The sequence below is a fragment of the Hirundo rustica genome, chromosome 4 (genome assembly GCF_015227805.2).
Source record: "Hirundo rustica isolate bHirRus1 chromosome 4, bHirRus1.pri.v3, whole genome shotgun sequence".
NCBI classification, from domain to species: domain Eukaryota; kingdom Metazoa; phylum Chordata; class Aves; order Passeriformes; family Hirundinidae; genus Hirundo; species Hirundo rustica.
Window position 1 is genome coordinate 6,226,383 of NC_053453.1, and position 17,845 is coordinate 6,244,227.

At 45.9% G+C, this 17,845-nt stretch overlaps 1 protein-coding gene and 1 long non-coding RNA gene across 5 annotated transcripts in view; one reads left to right on the top strand and one right to left on the bottom strand.

Moving 5' to 3' along the window:
- The window catches only part of SEPHS1 (selenophosphate synthetase 1), a 25,820-nt gene extending 13,251 nt beyond the window's left edge, over positions 1-12,569 (bottom strand). For 3 of the 4 annotated variants that reach the window (XR_005700653.2, XR_005700654.2, XM_040063117.2), the window contains exons 1-4: positions 11,681-11,820; positions 9,125-9,386; positions 5,959-6,062; positions 218-325 (exon numbers count right to left, since the gene is read on the bottom strand). Coding sequence is in view for 2 of the 4 variants with exons in the window: in XM_040063117.2 (XP_039919051.1) it covers positions 218-325; positions 5,959-6,062; positions 9,125-9,317 (405 nt within the window). In the remaining 2 variants the exon portion in view is untranslated. Of the gene's footprint in view, positions 1-217; positions 326-5,958; positions 6,063-9,124; positions 9,387-11,680; positions 11,821-12,468 lie in introns of those variants that run through there. The other variant, XM_040063116.2, reaches the window with a different exon arrangement.
- On the top strand, positions 11,882-16,179 carry LOC120752275 (uncharacterized). Its single transcript, XR_005700655.1, has 2 exons — positions 11,882-12,003; positions 14,487-16,179. It is a non-coding gene; the product is annotated as an uncharacterized LOC120752275 (long non-coding RNA).
- Positions 16,180-17,845: the final 1,666 nt, after the last annotated feature.

Genomic DNA, 17,845 nt, shown 5'->3' on the forward strand with positions numbered 1-17,845 from the left:
CACCCCCATTTGGGGGGGATGAAGGCAGCAGATTACAATGCCACGGAAAAATGAATTTTTGGCACATTACCTCAGAATGTTAATGAGGCAATGAACTAAGCCATCTCTTCTTTAAACAGCTTCAAACTTTGAGGACACAATACAGTAAAGGTAAATATATTCTAAGCACATTTAGCTGTTTGAGCCTTCCTTCAAGATAAAGTGCCAACAATCTTACCCTATCTGTCATTTTATTGCTGATTCCAAGGAGCATCAACATGTTGTCGCATTCTGTGACCCCCATGGCATAAAGGTCACTTAGCACATTGGCACACGCTATTCGTCCCTGAAAAACAAAGAGACAAGAAAAAAAATCTGCAGCACTGTTGGTGAATGTTTAAACATCTTCCACGAACAAAGCTTCCCGCGTGAGTTTGCACTCTGCCACAGCTTCTTACTCCACAGCATCAAGAAACCCAGCCAGAGATGTCGTATGATCTCTTATGTGCTATGTGCCCACCTAGAAGTGCAGGTATCCTTCCTGTTACAGGTATGGAGAGAATTCATCCCAGGTGTCTTGGTCAACACACTGTCCCACTGACTCCACAGGAATCCCAGAGTTCAGACTCGATGCCCAGTTTGAGAGGCTGACATTAAGATCAACAGTCTGTCATTGATAACAAGCTCTGTTTACTAACATGGTATATTCCTATTCACTTTATTCCAGCACAAAACTGTACATGCTGATGGAGATGGCCATAGCATGGAATTCACAACTGCTAGGAAGTTAATCCAAAAAGTACACATTGCTGAATTTCTGCATCAGAATACACAGGAGACAGGTCCTTGATGAGAAAGACGTTAGTTCCCTGCATTACTCTGGAGGTTATGTCTGCACTCCCCAGGTTCTAGGATAGAACTCCTCTTCTCAGAGGATACAGCTGTGCTGCCAGCACACACCCACACTGGGCTGCTTCCTCTGCTCTGAGGATGACAGCGTGTGCTGGGAATAAAAGAGCTCAGGGCTCCCAAGAATTCGATTCACCACCACTGAGGGAAGCTGTGTACCCCCACCACTCATATGGTGAGAGATGTGTTCACCTGCCTGGTGGATGCAGGAAGGGCTGTGGATGTTGTGTCCCTGGACTTCAGCAAGGCCTTTGACCCTGTCCCCCACAGCACATTCCTGGAAAAGCTGGCAGCCCGTGGCTTGGACAGGAGCACCCTTTGCTGGGTTAGGAACTGGCTGGATGGCCCAGTCCAGAGTGGTGGTGAACAGTGCTGCATCCAGCTGGGGGCCAGGCACCAGTGGTGTTCCCCAGGGGTCAGTGCTGGGGCCAGCTCTGTTCAATATTTTTATTGATGACATGGATGAGGGTAATGAGTCTTTCATTATTAAGTTTGCAGGCGACACTAAGCTGGGAGTGTGTGTTTATCTGTTGGAAGGTAGGAGGGCTCTGCAGAGACCTGGAATGGTTGGATGGATGGGTGGGATCTAATAGGACAATGTTTAATAAGTCCAAGTGCTGAGTCCTGCACTTTGGCCACAATAACCCCATGCAACATTATTGGCTGGGGATGGTGTGGCTGGGCAGTGCCCAGGAGGAAAGGGACCTGGGGGCACTGGTGACAGCAGCTGAACATGAGCCAGCAGTGTGTCCTGGTGGCCAAGAGGGCCAATGGCATCCTGGCCTGGATCAGGAATGGTGCGGCCAGCAGGATCAGGGAGGTCATTCTTCCCCTGTACTCAGCATTGGTCAGGCCACACCTTGAGTGCTGTGTCCAGTTCTGGGCCTCTCAGTTTAGGATGGACATGGAGTACTGTGTCCAGTTCTGGGCCCCTCAGTTTAGGAAGGAAACACTTGAACATGTCCAGAGGAGGGCAACAAGGCTGGTGAAGGACTTAGAAAACAAGCCATATGAAGAACAACTGAGGGAGCTGGGATTGTTTAGCCTGGAGAAAAAGAGACTCAGAGGTGACCGTATCACTCTCCACAACACCCTGAAAGGCAGCTGTGGCCAGGTGGGGTTGGTCTCTTTCTCCAAGCAGCAACTGACAGAATGAGAGGACACAGGCTGTACCAAGGGAAATATAGGCTGGATGTTAGGAAAAAGTTTATTTACAGAAAGGCTGATGATGTACTGGAAGGGTCTGCCCAGGGAGGTGGTAGACTCACCATCCCTGGATGTGTTTAAAAGAAGACTGGATGTGGCACTCGGTGCCACGGTCTAGTTGAAGTGTTAGGACTGGGTTGGACTAGATCTTGAAAGTCTCTTCCAATCTAGTGATTCTGTGTGTGTGATCTGTCACATTCCAGGTGACAAGATCAGGCTGACTTTTGCTACAGCACCAACAATTTTACTGACTGTTGTGTGTGTATGTGAGTATCTGTGCTAACAAAAAGTTGTACAAGAGATAAAACTTTGTCTGCTGAAAATTCCTTTAAGTCAGGAAGCTGACAGGACTGAGAAGCCACCACTTGCATTGCATGAGGTTAGTTACTCTAATTTTACTAAATTAATGGATCTGAGTCAGGGTTTCAGAGGTATGGACCCAGCACATATGAGAGATCATGTTTCCTGATGAAAATGCAGAACTTCCTCAGACAGGGTGTGCCCTAAGGGACAGCAAGATATTTTAAAATATTGGATGAATTCTGTTGCGTTACTCTAGAAGACTCCATGCATTCTATGGAAGTTGTTTTAGGTTTACAGCTGCAGAACTGTAACCACACCTGGCTTTATGATTTTAAATCTGTGCTTTTCATTATGTTGAAAGGCAACACCACCATGATAAAAGCAACACCATGCTTATTTATACAATTTGCAAAAAAGGTAATATTTTCAGGCAGTTACTTCACTTGCTGATAAAATGAAACAACATCTCCAAATAAATATAATACAGTTTTTCATAAATTCAAGAGTTTTTGGCAGCATCAAGGGCATCCCTGATATTTGGAACTGGAATATATTTTAATCAACTAAATCTTAAACTGCTAAGAAAAGAGTTGTGTATTGCACTATTGGCTGTTAAATTTCTATGTGCCTGCCATTTCTCTTTTGTGGATCTAGCAAGCCATTCTCTGTTATCTTCAGTATTTACCAAGCAAACTGCTGGTTTGTGCCCTGTTAGGAATGACAAATAAGTTTTTAAAACCATAAGGACAATACCTCTGATAGTCAGAGGTCAGTCTAATAATGCTTTTGCCAACTGCCAAAACCACTATGGAAACAAATTCAGAGAAGTGCAATTCCCAGGTCTGAAGGAGCAGAGAGAACAACACAGGGCTTTTGTGAACACCAGCAAACCCAACAGGGCTCACAAACAGGGGGCACCCTGGCCAGGTCCTGCAGGCCACCTGCCTGCTTGCATAGTGCCCTGAAACACAAAGATCTGCGTGCAATACTAAGAACTATTTGTAAGGGCAAAGGATGAAGAATCAGACACCCATCTCCAGTCCTGAGTGAAGGTTCTTAAAACAGCAACAAAAAGGTTCCTGGATGGAAGGGGAAAGATGTATTCTCCCAAACCAGCCAATTCCCTGCTTCTGTACTCCTGTGAATCCACAGTGCTACAACAGAAGCTAGGATCCAGTACTAGTCCCAGTGGATTGATACTTACTAAAAAACCTTTTTTCAATTGTTCATAACTTTTCTAATAAATCATTTAAGCTGAATAAATCCTATGCTTGGTGTGGATTTTACAGGTGTACATCTTAGGGATAATTTTACACACAGATTGTATGTTTTCAAGGACAAAGCCAAAGTTAAAGAGGAGGAGGAAAAGAAGAAAGAATGATTTTGCATATAACTGCAGAATTAGTTTTAAAATAGGCAGTGCCAGTGAAAGCAAGCTGTTTTCTGAAGCAGAAATCGGAAGTTCAGCTGAGTCCACACACAGTTTTGCCTTCCTCAGCTGTTTCCTAATCCCTTCTGTCACAGCACCCCGCTTGGAGTTCATTTGCACTTTTGGCTTTCCCTCTTTGCTTCCTCTCCTCCAATTAGGAAGAGATCAGATAAGGAGCTGCAGGTAAACCCTGTGCACAGAGAATGGAAGAGACTCTAGTTCAGGCAACAGCCTCTCAAAACCGCACTAGAAGCGCCTGGGTAAGGAGACTGAGGGGAAGGGCCAGGACAGTGACACTGGTAACAGTAACAACAGGTGTGGGTCAGGGACATCCGCACTTAAACCAGTGAAAGGAGTGCCTGGAGAAGCAGGGTAGCAGTAGCCTGTCTTGAGCAGAGACACCCCTTTATACAGCCTGGACACCAACTCAAAATTCCCAAGTCTCACAATTCCTCTGCTTGTTACAACCATCCATAAACCCTGTGGAACTGTATTTGTCCTCTAACCAGTGTTGGTGCACGCAGGTAAGAGGTAATCTATACTGTCCCTTGGGGGGCCCTCAAGAGAGAGAGAGGTCTGAGCAGAGGGTCCAGGGGCAATAATCCTGCTGAATCATCATCCGCAGTATCAGCAAGAAAGCTCACAACAGAATCCCCATCCTCAATTAGCTCTTAGGAAGATATACACATATGTAAACAGATTAGGAAGTGGCCAGCCACCAGATTAAAATAAATGTTCTCAAGAAAATGAAGGACTTGAGAGTTAGCACAAGGTTACAGCTGCTGGTGCATGTGGATCACAGCACAGTCTGTAACCATGATGCAACCACTGAAGCTGGACTAAGGCCAAATCTACATTCCACTCCTACCACACTGACCTAAACCTCATCTGGGCACAGGCCCGTCTATCTACTCCTGTGACACTTCAAACCCTTTGTATCTCCAAACAAAGCAACCCTCCCCCTTCATCACAGACTTTAATGCTGTCCCTCAAGTTTTTGTTACAAGGTGAGAAAAAGAGTTTCTCAGATTATGAACTTGAACACAGATCTCCAAAACACTTTTTTCCCCACTCTGGTCCCTGACAAGTTCCCACATGATATTAAAGCAATACACTTGAATCAAATTTCTCAGGAGAGCTTAACAACTCCATACTCCAGAGGCCAGACTGAGATTTTCTGCTGCTCAGTTCACAGAAAGAGAGCTCTCCTGGAAATTACAGGAGCTAGGCTTACGTATGTGCACAACATGTGATCAAGCATGCTAAAAAAAAAAAGGAAAAAAAATTGTCCCAATCTCAAACTGTGTCCAAAACCTATCAGACAGGTCTCACAGAGCAAACAGACAGCAGCACATAAAATATTCAGTCACACTAACAGCAGTAAAAGCAATTGAGTCACATCCAAACCACAGAAAACATGAATTCTAGCACCTTTAATTCAACATTTCCTTATAGCTTTATTAAAGTCTTTTTTTAAAGCTCATTTGTTTCCCAGGATCTGATCAATCAATAATGATCACTGCCACACATGCAGGAATCTCTACTGACACAGACTAAATGTGACAGGAACACAGAAGGAACCAAGGCCAAAGTGCACACACCTTCCAATCTGTCATTTCAATGTGTCCATGTTCAAGTGGAGGAAGCACCACAGGAAAGCTGGTGTTCACAAGGCACTTTGAAATTGCCAGGTGCTATTGCCAACTACTGACATTAGGTATTTCCAGTTTTAATGGGTTACCTGGTTATTTCAATACCTCAGAAAAGGCCAATTACAATGTGGTTCTGCTCGTAAGCAGAGCTTACTCTCTGCTACTTCACAGGCTGCTCATTTCCCCCCTTTTGGGCTCTTCAAACCAAATCCCACAAAACAAGAGATGAAGGGAAATCTGAATTAAAGATGGCAGTCTCCCAACTTCCATCTACACAGAAAGCAGCACTACAGCATTCCTGGCCAACATGGGAGATTCCAGGATGAAATCATGCCTTTCCCTCTTAATGTCTATTTAGGAAAGATGCTGAACGCAATTAATCGCACAATTAACACTGCACACATAGAAGAAACTGTTGGAACTGCCATCAGGTTGGTGAGAAGCCCAAATTAGCCCAAGAACCAAATCTAGCCAACTTACCATCATATATGGGTCATCCACAATAGGATAAATATAATCTGTCGTCTGGACTAATGACAAACCTCCGTGTCTTAATGGAATAACACAAGTGTCCATCCCAATTCCTGCAGAGACAAAAATCCATGAGTGTCGCGGGTAACTGTGCCCTGAACTGTCTATTGCTCTTAACAAAAGTTTATAAAACATGTCTGTGAAATACAACTCCTAACATTGCCTAAATAGACATGGCAAATTCCTTCATCAGAGAAAGCACATAGCACAAGAGGAAAAAACAAGCAGAGAAAGAAAACTCCTGGTTGGAACTGAACATAAGTGCAAATGGCTGAAGGCAAAAATAAACTACCATGTTCTTTATTCTTTTGCAGCAGCATAACAGCACATCAAGAACATCTGTGCTTTTATGTAAGTACATTTAAAGTTAAGAGGAACTAAGTACACTGATATTGTCAAAAGCAAATAGGTTTTCCTGTCACTCCGATCTCAACAAAAACACGGTGACAGCTGTGAACGGACACAGCATCTCAGAAAGGACATCGCCCCACTCCACAAGGAACAAGAACTCCACAGGTCACAGCCCAGGCCCTTGGTGAAAGATGATTCACCCACCTGGAGCTTGAGCAACTGCATTAACCTTGCCTTGCAAGGCTGGAAGGTTGCACAGACAGATAACAGAACCTGACAGATACAGAACTCCTTGGAGAAAACCACAACTCTGAGGACCACAACCTTTTCCCTGACAGTGGATATTTCAAACAGAACATGCAATATCAGAACCTCCCAGCATTTCCTGCAAGGGAAGAGCCCACACCAAGGGGGCAAGTAACAAATCACAACATGCTGGCTGAGCCACACTCCCCTATGGATAGCCTTGTGCCCTGCAGCAATGGCAGGAAGCTTACCTCTGGGCTGGCAGCAAGCTGCCTGGAATTACTCTGCATGCCCCACAGGGCAAGAGTCTTCAAAATGGCCCATTTTTAGGGAGCAGATGTCACACAGGAACCTTTCACCATGTATTAATGAAACACAGTGCCCTATCAAGAGCTACGAAGCAGTGCTTGGCATTGTCCTCTACAGGCACGGAGCAAGTTGCTGCCATCTGAATCTTACTGAGGGAACAGAGGTCTGCCAGGCAGTCAGTGTACAGGCAGAGAGGATCTTGCCTCTCCTGCCGAGAGAGCCAGGAGATCTTGCCTTGGAAGGGAACACATACTGACAAACTCCCAAGCAGTAATTTAGGGTTGCTCCATCTCCACAGAAGCTCACAATCCACTGTGCCTGATGTCCAGTGCCTCCAGGGAAGGGCACAAAAGCAGTTATAAAGAGGCACAGGTGCAGGAGCTGTTTTGCCCTCAGTTCACCTATTCATGCCGTAATGCTACAAGACTGACTTCACTTGTGCATTTTTCCACAATTTCAGCAGAAGTGCTGCTTGACAGGCCAAGAGTAAGCAAATCTGTTCAGAGCCATGACTGATTTCAGGTCTGTAACAGCTCTGAGAATAAACATCAGATTTGCAGTTTCTTACAGTTGTATTTAAGTTTGATCTGGGTTACATCCCTTGCAGAACTAAAAAGGGGAGAGCTTGAGCCTACTACTGGCACCGCCCTCCTGACTGCATTTTAAAAGCATGGTGCCTATGCACAGGTGGCAGAGTTACCTGTCTGTATCTTTCAAGCACAAGACATCAAAGGCCAGTCACACCAAACTTATCCAAAGACACATTTGCTAAAGGGATACTCATCACAAAAGCCTGTTTTAAGAGAGACCTGAACTCTTCACCTTCTATTACTAACAGATTTTCTGTTACATAGTATCACAATTAAAACTGATAAATCTACTTTTATACCTTTTCATACAGCTGTAGAAGAAAAGTCTACTAGCAGTTCCATTATTGTTTAGACTCAGTAAGTTTGTAAGAGAAAAAAAATCTAAACCAATCTATTGCTGATTTTAGAAAATTTCCAAATTGATATGTTGCTGTGAACAGCTTACTTAATTTAGAAAAATACATATAAACAGCAATTTGGGGATGAAAAAAGATGAAAGTGTTGTCCATCAGGGAATATTAAATTAAAGTGCCACCCCAGCTTCAAACACAATTGCTGCTTAGATATTTCATACAAAGATTCCCATTGTTTAAGCAAGAGCATGGGTGCCTTACTAATCTCTCATTATATTCAATCTCTACCAGAATAATGGGTTGCAACCTGTTAGCTTACTAATAGACAATTAGCAATGTTTATATAATTTTAAATAAGGTTATTGAACACTAAATTGAAAATGAAATAACTTCAGAATAAATGCTCCATTGATATTCCTAAGTTGAGGGGAAAAAAAAACCATTCTGCACTGCAAAGAGATTGAATATGCAGGGCTGAGTAAATAGACAAACAGAATTAAAAGTGTCATTAAACACATTATCTACATTAATTTATCTATATCAATATTAGGTACAGTAGCTGGTATCAAAATACCTACGTTTGCCCTGTTCCCCATGTAGGTGGCTTGTGCAGGTTGTTTCCCCTTATTGCTTGCATCATTGTGCAAATATCAAAGAGAAAGTGAAGCTGGCAAGAACACAGAGGTCTTGGAAAGGGAGCCTTTCCCAGGCAGCTTCTACAGGTGAGCAAAAGAGTTAGAGTGGGGAACAATGAAAGGACTCAATGGAATAATGACAATTGTGAAACATTTGCTCCCAGGCAGCTGAAGCGAAGAAGTTCTCTTGCTCACTTTCTGTGACCCAGGAACGGAGGGGAGGGAGAGGGGAAATTCACCTGGGAGTCATCCAAACTCCAAATGCAATGCATGAACTTAAAAGCCTAGAAATTAACAGAGAAATTAACTGACAGGACTTCAGTTTGCACAGCATCTACTGGGGGGAAAGGGAGGAGCAGACTAACACCTAAGCATGTGCCCATCACAATGGCCTGAGAGCTTTGCCTTTGTAGTTGAGTGCACGGCAGGATGTTAAATAATTAAGATAATATTCTTGTATCCCAGATGCCAACAAATGACAGCATGAGATTCATTCTTCAGCTTTTTGGAAGCTGTGCATGCATTATACAACACACAATTCTCAAACTGGTTAAACAAACCACAAATGTGATCGTGTCACTAAGCAAACCGAGCAGAAGGACTACCAATGCCCAGAGCAGCAACTACTTACCCAACCTGGGCATAACTGCCCCCAAGAACTGTTCATCTTCCTGAAAATGGTTTTCTTGTAGAGATTCCAGCAGTTTCTGTAAGACATCCTGCGGCACTTTGCAGCCCGTGCCCTTCAGTTCAGTGAATCGGGTCAGACGGAAGCTCTTGTCCAGTTCGTAACTTTCTGGGTTAAAGGACTCCCGAACAGACATGGTTCTCTCCCACAGACTGCCGGCCTCTCCCACCCCAGAGCAACGGGATCAGTTTCTCTGCTGATCAGTCTTATTGAAAAATGAAAGTAACAATTTAAAAAGAAAAAAAAAAAGGGAACATTAGAAATTTCTGTGACCTGCAAGACAACATGTTTTCCACATGGTGCGAGTTCAAAGAAAAAGCTCTCATTGCTTTTGTTCACCTGTTAGGACAGGTGCAACATCTCACACAACACATTTCCCTACTACTACAAAGGGATGACTCCCATTCCTACCTTCTGACATTTAAAAGTATAACTATGCCAGGTGAACCAGAGAATTAACTTCTTTTCCAGATATGCTGCATAAGGTTTTCATTAAAAAAAGAATCTAATGCACTTACCAACCTCATTTAACACAGTGGCAATGAAAGCAGTAATAGTTCCCAGAGCACAGAGGCCAACTTCCAAAGGCAACCTGGGCCCTGATCCTGCAGCGTACTCAGCAGAGACATCTGTTTGTACTCAGCTCAGTGTGGGGTCATAATTTTAGCCATTAACATATTAATCTCAAAAATAAGATGCTTTTCAAATAATGGCTCTGCTTCAGTCCTGAAGTAAGAAGCTGAAGCTCTGTAATACACCTGCTCTCCTTGGGAGAAAACACAGTCCTGGTGTTGTGTTAGTACAGGTAGCAGAAGAACAAAGAGGCTGTATGTAAGCAGAGTGGCTCCCCTAGAAGCATGCCAGGTTACTTCTTAGCATGTTCACAGACAAAAAAATGCAGAAAATTTCTTGCCTCTTCAGCCCTTTTTTAGTCAACTAATGATACGGAGAATCAGAGAATTGCCCATTAAAACAGTAATGTAAAAAGACACTGATGCAATTCATTTAATAAAATTCTTAACAATGCATGTCTAATTTTAGAACGTTTTTCCACTCTGACTCACATCCACCACACTCCAAAACTAATAAGAGGCCTAACCAAGACAGACTTCTAAACAGGAACGGCTGTGATAAAGTACAATTCATCTTTCTCAGAGAACAAGTTTTGAGGAATTACTAAACACCACCTGTCTAGCAGTAGTTTCTTAGAAAGCAAGGATCCCACGTAACAGCAACAAGAACAGAGCTCAGTGGCATCGCTGACAAAACCTGATACTGATGGTCATGCCCTAATGAGGTTAAGCTGAAAAGAAGTATGCAAGTGACTGGTATTTGCCAAGTTCAACTCTGCTAAATGAAGGAAAGAAGTTAATCTACAGACTGTGCTGTATCTGCCCTACACAGCACTTATTAGCAAGTACATCTGTTCCATAAACCTTTAAGTCATTTTACTGACTATAATTTGTAGGAACTGAAGTTTTAAGTTCCCTGAGAACTTTTGATGTGGAGCCCAATTCCCCTTCTCTGGGAGGTGTGGCAGTTATTTAAAACAAATCTTCCAAAGCCTAGGCTCGGGCAGAAATCCAAACTCTAGTTACAGGAACGTGTCTTGGATGAGCAATGAATTCAGTTCCTAGCTGTTGTCTTCCAATGCAAGACACTAAGCACTTGCAATTAAAAAAAAAAAAAAAAAAAAAAAGTGTCTGGAAAACAAGAAATAGGAGACAAAAGCCTTTCCAGGAGGGAGGATTTTTTTTTTCTTCAGTCTTTTTAACACTTCATTCTAATTAATTCCAGAAAATTATAAAAAGCAGCCTGCCCCACAAGGGAAACATCTTCCTTCATCTAACCAATAAGTGCAATAAGCTTAGCACCCCCTGCCTACCTACACAAGGATGGATGAAGAGGCCACAGCCTACCAGGAACTTTTTGCAGCTTTGAGGACTGTAAGGACAGAGATTCCCCGTTTCAAAACAACTCGTGAAACAAACAAGATGAATTCATTTAATGGAAAACACCCCCAGTGCAAGAACACGGTAACTTTTCTAATAAAGATCCGATTAAAGCTGCATATAACTGTGTAGTTCACTGACTCCCATGGGAGCAACATTCCCCACAAGAGCAAGTTTTGGTGATTTTGGTGGTCACAGCACCGAGCCTGGCAGAGTTCACGAAGAGTCTGGACAACTCTCAGGCACAAGGTGCGACTCTTGGGGCTGTCCTGTGCAGAGCCAGCAGCTGGACTGATGGCCCTTGTGAGTCCCTTGCAACTCAGAACATTCTGCGATTCTGGCAGTCCATGTAGCATTGCTCTGCGAGCGACAAGCAACCCTCCCCAGCAGCAGACAACACCTCCTAACCCAGACGTTTCCTACTTTAAAAGAGCGGCATAATAAATATTAAAAGCTATATTAACCCTTGCCTTCCTAAACAGCAGAGAGAGGAGAGCAAAGGAGCGAAAAGGGGGGGAGGGAGGGAGAACTGGAGGCAGGTACATACCGCAAACAAACCCCAGCGCTCCCGCCGCCAGCCCGACCGCCCGAGACACACGAGGCGAGGCGCTGCAGCCACCATCGATCCGGGGAATGCGGCGGGGAGCGCTGCGGGCAGACATGGCTCCGGGACACCTTAAATTTCCAGCCGCTGCCTTTAGAGGCAAACCCGGGGCCTTCGCTGCCGTTCTTTGTGCGGCCGGAGAGGCGGCGGGGGAAGAGGACGAGGAGGAAGAAGCTGCGCGCGGAGCGGCGGTGGCAGCGGCCCCTTCCCGAGGGGCGACGGGGACGGAGCCCGCGGGTGTCCGACCCCGGTGTCCCCACGTGCAGGTACGGTGTCACCGGGGCGGGGTTCACCCCTCACTGGCGGGGACGGCCGGTGGGATGTTGGGAGCTGCTCCCCCCCCGCCGACACTCCGTAATGGGGAGGGAGGAAAGCACGGGGGTGGGGGGGGAGAAAGAGGGGGGGGGGGGAAGAAGGATGGAAAAGGGAAAAAAAATGTCGGCGGGCGAAAAATTTAACCCGTCCGCTGCCGGCGTCCAAATTTTTTTAAAGCGGCCGCATCGCGGTGAGGCGCTGCCCCCCCATCCCCGCTCCTTCCTCCGCCCTTCCCCCGGGGCCGGGCCGAGGGAGGGCGGCGGGGCCCGGGCCAGGCGGGCACCCCGCGCCCCGGCCGCGCCGCGCCGCCCCCCGCGCCCGGCCCGGCGGGAACGGCGGAGGCGAATTCCCCTTTAAATCTCCCCGCCTTGCACCCCCCCTCCTCCTCCTCCTCCCTCCTCAGGTCTCCCTCTCACCGGCTCTCGCCGCCTCCTCGCCCTCCGCCTCCTCCCGCGAACGGGACTCCCAGCGCGGTCCCACAATGCACCGGGCGCGACGGGCTCCCTCAGCGCCGCCTGAATAGAAAATGCCGCCGCCGCCGCCGGGCACGGGGGGGTTAAACCCCCCCCTTTTCCTCCCTTTCCCTGCTTTTCCCTCCCTTTCCCTCCCGCCTTCCCGCCCCCTCCCGCTCCCCCTCACACCGCATCCCACGCGCGTTCCCGCGCGGGGGCGCGCGCCGTTGCGGCGCGACATGTCGCGATTCCGCCCGCTCCCCGCCCGCCCCTCAGCTCAGCACGTGTGGGCAGCCAGGGCGTGTGTGAGGGGTCCGGTCCGTCCCTGCCATCACGGAGTCACCAAGGTTGGGAGAGACCTTTACGATGGACCAGTGCAGCCCAGCACTGCCGCTGTAACCCCTTAAACACTAAAGCTCATTTATCCAGCGCCGGATCCAGGAGCCTCTTCAACTTAACTCCGGGAAGGTGACTTCATCACCTGCCCCGGCAACCTGTCCCAAAGCCTGACCACCCAAACAGTGAAAAATACTTCTTTAATATCTGATCTGAATCTCCCCTGTCTCTGTTGAAGGCCATTTCCCCTAATTACAGAATCGATTAGAAATCGATTGGAAAAGACCTCTGAGTTCCAGTCCAGCCTATCACTAAACACCCCCTGTCAACCAGACCATGGCACTGGGTGCCACCTCCAGGCTTCCCTTAAACTGCTCCAGGGATGGTGACTCCACCACCTGCTTGGGAACCTGTTCTAATGTCTAGTCATCCTTTCTGTGAAGAAATTCTCCCTCACACTTGCTGATGTTGCCCCTGAGAAGCATGAGTCTGCCTGTGGAATTCCTTGCTCTGACACCTTCTCCTTCAATATGAAAACTTTGCGATTGGCAACGATTTGGGTGGGAACTTTAACCAGAGCTGAGGAGACCTGCTAACTGCAGAGCCAGGTCCTCCACCGATGCTGAATTTTGCCCAGAAACTGGACAAAAAATCACATTTGATCCATGTCTCACCAAAATGTTGGGCAACAAGGAAAATGAGGGGGTCCAATGGACCTGACAATGGGTAAAATTTGGCCAACATAATTTTTTCTGAGTCCAGAGCCAAGACTGTGGCCCCAGGGAGATAGAGGTGTCATTTCCTCGGGTGTCATCTCCAAGGGGTTTGATCAGTGTGTGGCCCATGGAAGGTTGCAGGTACCACAGCAGGAGCGCTGCAGTGTGGCTGGGTGTGTCAACTGGTGACTTTTTTTTAATCTAGAATATGTTTTTGAGCATGCTTCAGGAAAAATGCAATCCTGTTTTGCAGCAGGCAGTGATGGGTTCAGCACAACAGCTCTAGGAAGCTGTGCTGTGTTTTAGTACCCAGCAGCCCGGATTGTCACAGGATACTTGCTCAAGTCAACCCTTTTCCATCGCTGATTTGCAAAGCATCCCGTTTTTTTCTTATGCATTTAATGTATAAATCACTGGAATCTAATATGTCTTTAACACGTCTGATTTCCAGTGTGTTCTCAGTTCATTTTTCTCCCTGAAGGTGCTTTTTGTGCTTCCAAAGACCCTTTTCCCAAACGATTAAAGGCAGAATTCACACGAGGCTCTTGCTTTATGGGCAAGACAAGTTTTCTCTAGAAAGAAAGGAATTTCTGAGTTAGGGATAGCACGGGGCCCAGTTTACATTTCCGAATAGATAAAACAGGCATTTTGCTTCATGTAATTTGCAGCTAAGTACCTAATTAAGTAATTGCCTGTTAGTTCAAAGATTGCTTTTCGTGCAACTGTCTTTGAAAAAGTCCTGCCTAAAAACGAGCAGAAAGAGAAAAAAATAAAGTGTTGCTTTTCTTGCCTGATTTAATTACTCTTTTTATCTCCCAGAGAATGTAGTGCCCCAGGACTGTGGTGCAGAGGTCCAGAGGTGCACAGGAGCTCCCAGCACTGAGCACATTTAGGAAGTCACTAATATTTGTATAATTAATTGATTTTCAGGCTCCTCCGTGTTGCTCTCTGAAAGCATTTGCACAGAAGCTGTTTCTCCGTGAGCAGCTGTGGGGCATTTGGCTGATGGTTTTGACAGCAGAGATGAACTGAGGACGTGGCATATGCAGTCCTGACCTGGAATTTGAACCCTTTAGTGCCTCTCCCTCCTCCCAGACGGAAAGGAGGCGGAAGATCTCAGAATCTTCTGATTGCCATCGATCTGATTTTGCTGAACACTGGCCTCGTATCATGTCTGTGTGTTCCTTGAGAGATGATTTCAATCTGAAAAAAAACCCTGTAAGTATCTTGAGAGCTGGAAATCAGCTGCTCTGATCTAACATTTCTCCAGCATTTAGCCATCACCTCTACAACCAGTACTTCATTTAAAAAAACCCAAACAAACATGAAGCATAAGGAAAACCATGAGATAATGTTGCTGATTTTGAGGCCCAACTTACATGTTTTTCCTTTCTGGTATTTTTGTAGGGAAGAGGGAATTGTATCATATTTTTATCTTTTTTTTTTTTTTTTTTTTTTTCCCCACATCTGGAAGGACTAGACATTTCTTTAACAGAGGGGAAAATAAAATAAGTTGAGATTCCCAGGTGTTAATGTGGCTGAAAGAAAACATGAATACATAGAAATTCATGCTCGTTAGTACTGGCACAGGTGTGACTCTGTAGAGCTGAAGCTAACCAAGACTAGAGATGAGAACTGCACAAAATTGAAGCCCTGATTAATTAAGAGCAATTTCTTGGCACAGACAATGATGGAGCATCCTTGGGTGGATGTGCACATGTCTCAGTGGACCTCAGCCCTGCTTGCCTGTGCTGGGGTGAGGCTTTGTGTGGGCAGGCAAGGGCTAGAAAAGTGGCTTTGCCAAGAAAGCCAAGCCAAGAGGAGCAGTGAGCCCCCTCACCACTGCAGCTTCATGTGTGTTGCAGCACCCAGCACACTCGTGCCCCGTGCTTCTCCAGGGGCTCCATGCTTGGAACAGCTGCTGGAGGAAGTGTGGGATCAGGAAGGGAATCCTGTGCACACAGGGGAATGTCCTTTTCATGCAGGATGATAAGCAAAACCCTGAAAGAGTAGTGATGGATCCAGCAGCCCTGGGGAGAGCCCACACTGCTGGAACCACTGGCTTCATGGAACATTTTCCTGGAGTCCAATAGTAGTTTTCTAGAGTTAAAAAATGATCAAATTTCTTTTCCTCCCTGTCTGCCAAAGGCTTTTTTGTCATCTGTGTCCAAAATCTCCAGCAGAAACCCTATGATTGGAGCAATTTGGTCCAATGCCATGAGAAAGGACTGCTCTACACGCCTTAGGAAGTGCAAAAAGGAGAAAGAAGGTAGAGCCCTCCTCTGTGCTGTGCTGGATTGCTCATCAAAGCCAGCTGCCTCCTGTGCTGACTTGAGGATGTGACAGATGTGTGTAACATTTACAGGTGCAGGGCCTGCATTTCATCAGGTTTTTTTCCATGGATGACCTGGAGTGTGCATTATTAGCAGCTCAGATTTCTTTGGCTAAGGTTCTTTGTTGTGTACACATCCAGGTTAAATCTAAGCAATATTTCTGATCCATGCAGGCTTCTGACTCGGTTCTGCATCTTTGGTGTTTACAAAATGATCAGAGTTTGAACTCTCCCTGTTCTGTTTCTTAAATGTCAGCAGAAACTTTTTTTTTTTTTTTTTTTTTTTTTTTTTTTTTTTTTTTTTTTTTAAATAAAACAATGCAGCCTTCCCCTGCAATGTTTGTAACCAAGAAACTGTGGCATCACAAGAGCATGAGGAAATACTGGCTGATTAAAACCAGAGTAAGAAATGACAGGGAAAGTGTTTGTCTTTTTTTTTCCTCGTTTCAGAATTCATAATGAAGTAGCTGGTAAAATGGGACCAGCTGGTCCAGCTCCACTTGGGCTGAATACGAGGTTTAATGTGCTGAAACTACTTCCACTAGCAAACTTTAGTGTGATAATTTAATTTCTCATGTAAAGAGAATTTCTCACAGCATGACTTTTTCCCTACCTCCCTCTGTTTTGACAAAGTAAAGTAAGTTTAGGCCATTGTTGGCTTTCTTTGCCTCGTTTTTTGTCTTTTTCTTTCTTCTCATTAATATACAAGTGGTATTAAATAGTAATGATGCCAGTATTGACCTCTGCTGTGCCTTCATGTCTGCTCATTTTTGCTTCAAGGAGCAGATGTTCTCTGTCTTTGTTTTCTGTTGCCAAATGGGGACTTTGCCCCTTTAACCTCTGATAAGGTGCTTTAATAGTCTCTGATGTGAGATCTCATCAAAAGCTGAGTAAATAATACCTGCCTGGCAGCTTCTTTTGAACATTCCCATTGTGGTTTACAGCAGTTCAAGAAAGTGCAGCTTCCTCTGTGTTTTTGTAGGGTGTATTTATCCCCTGCACCCAGGTAAGCATCCTCCAGGGAGGGATCACCCATGGGCAGGGCTCCTGGGGTTCTTCTCCTGGATGATGCTCCAGCACCAGTCCCTTGCCAGTCTCCACCATGTAGCAGTCAAAGAGGATGATGTTGCCCATCAGTGATCAATGGGGTCTGGCCTGGACCCTTTTTTCCATCAGTTGCTGATGTGAGATGGTGAAGGGTGGTGTGTACACAGCTGCTGCTGGGGTCTTGGTGTTTGTTCCCTTGCTGTGTGCCCAGTGAGGGGCCCCTGGCTGCTTTTGCAGTTGAACACCACTGTGCTATAAAGCTGCTCTAACCCTTCCTGTGAAGAGGCACCCTCACAGCATCTGTCTCTTCCTCATCTCTTTTGCAGCATTTCGTACTTTGCTCCTGCACTTGGCCACCCCAAAAGCCCCAAAGAAAAGTCCACGTCCCCATTTCTACTTTTTTTTTTCTTTTTTTTTTTTTTTTCTTTTTTTTTTTTTTTCCCAGGTACCTACATGTACATGGCTCATACAAGCAGCCACCAGCCCTTGGCTAGAGTGGTAAGGGCTCTTCCCAGGGCAGGCAGGCTGAGCTGTACCTCAGGTGGAAGCATGCCTGGCTCTGGGAAACCTTGTGGGCAGTTTGGGAAGGTGGCATTTTGTGTCTGAGATGTGCCTGTGTGCCCTCCCACGGCCTTTTGCAGCCTTAGGGGTGGCTTCTGCTGAACCCCCCTTGGATTTACACACATCCCTTCAAAACCTGCCCACCCTGCCTTTGCTCTCTTGGCCAGTCACATCCTTGCTATGTCACACTTGGGGAACATTTCATTGACCCCCTTTGTTCTGCCAGTCTGGGGCAGCAGGCACAGCACAGCTGTTCTTTGTTACTGGCCACCACACGGAAAATAAAACAATCACATCACGTGGGGCTGGGTGATGCAGCAGCCTCTGCCACAGTGTTGTCAGTGCCACT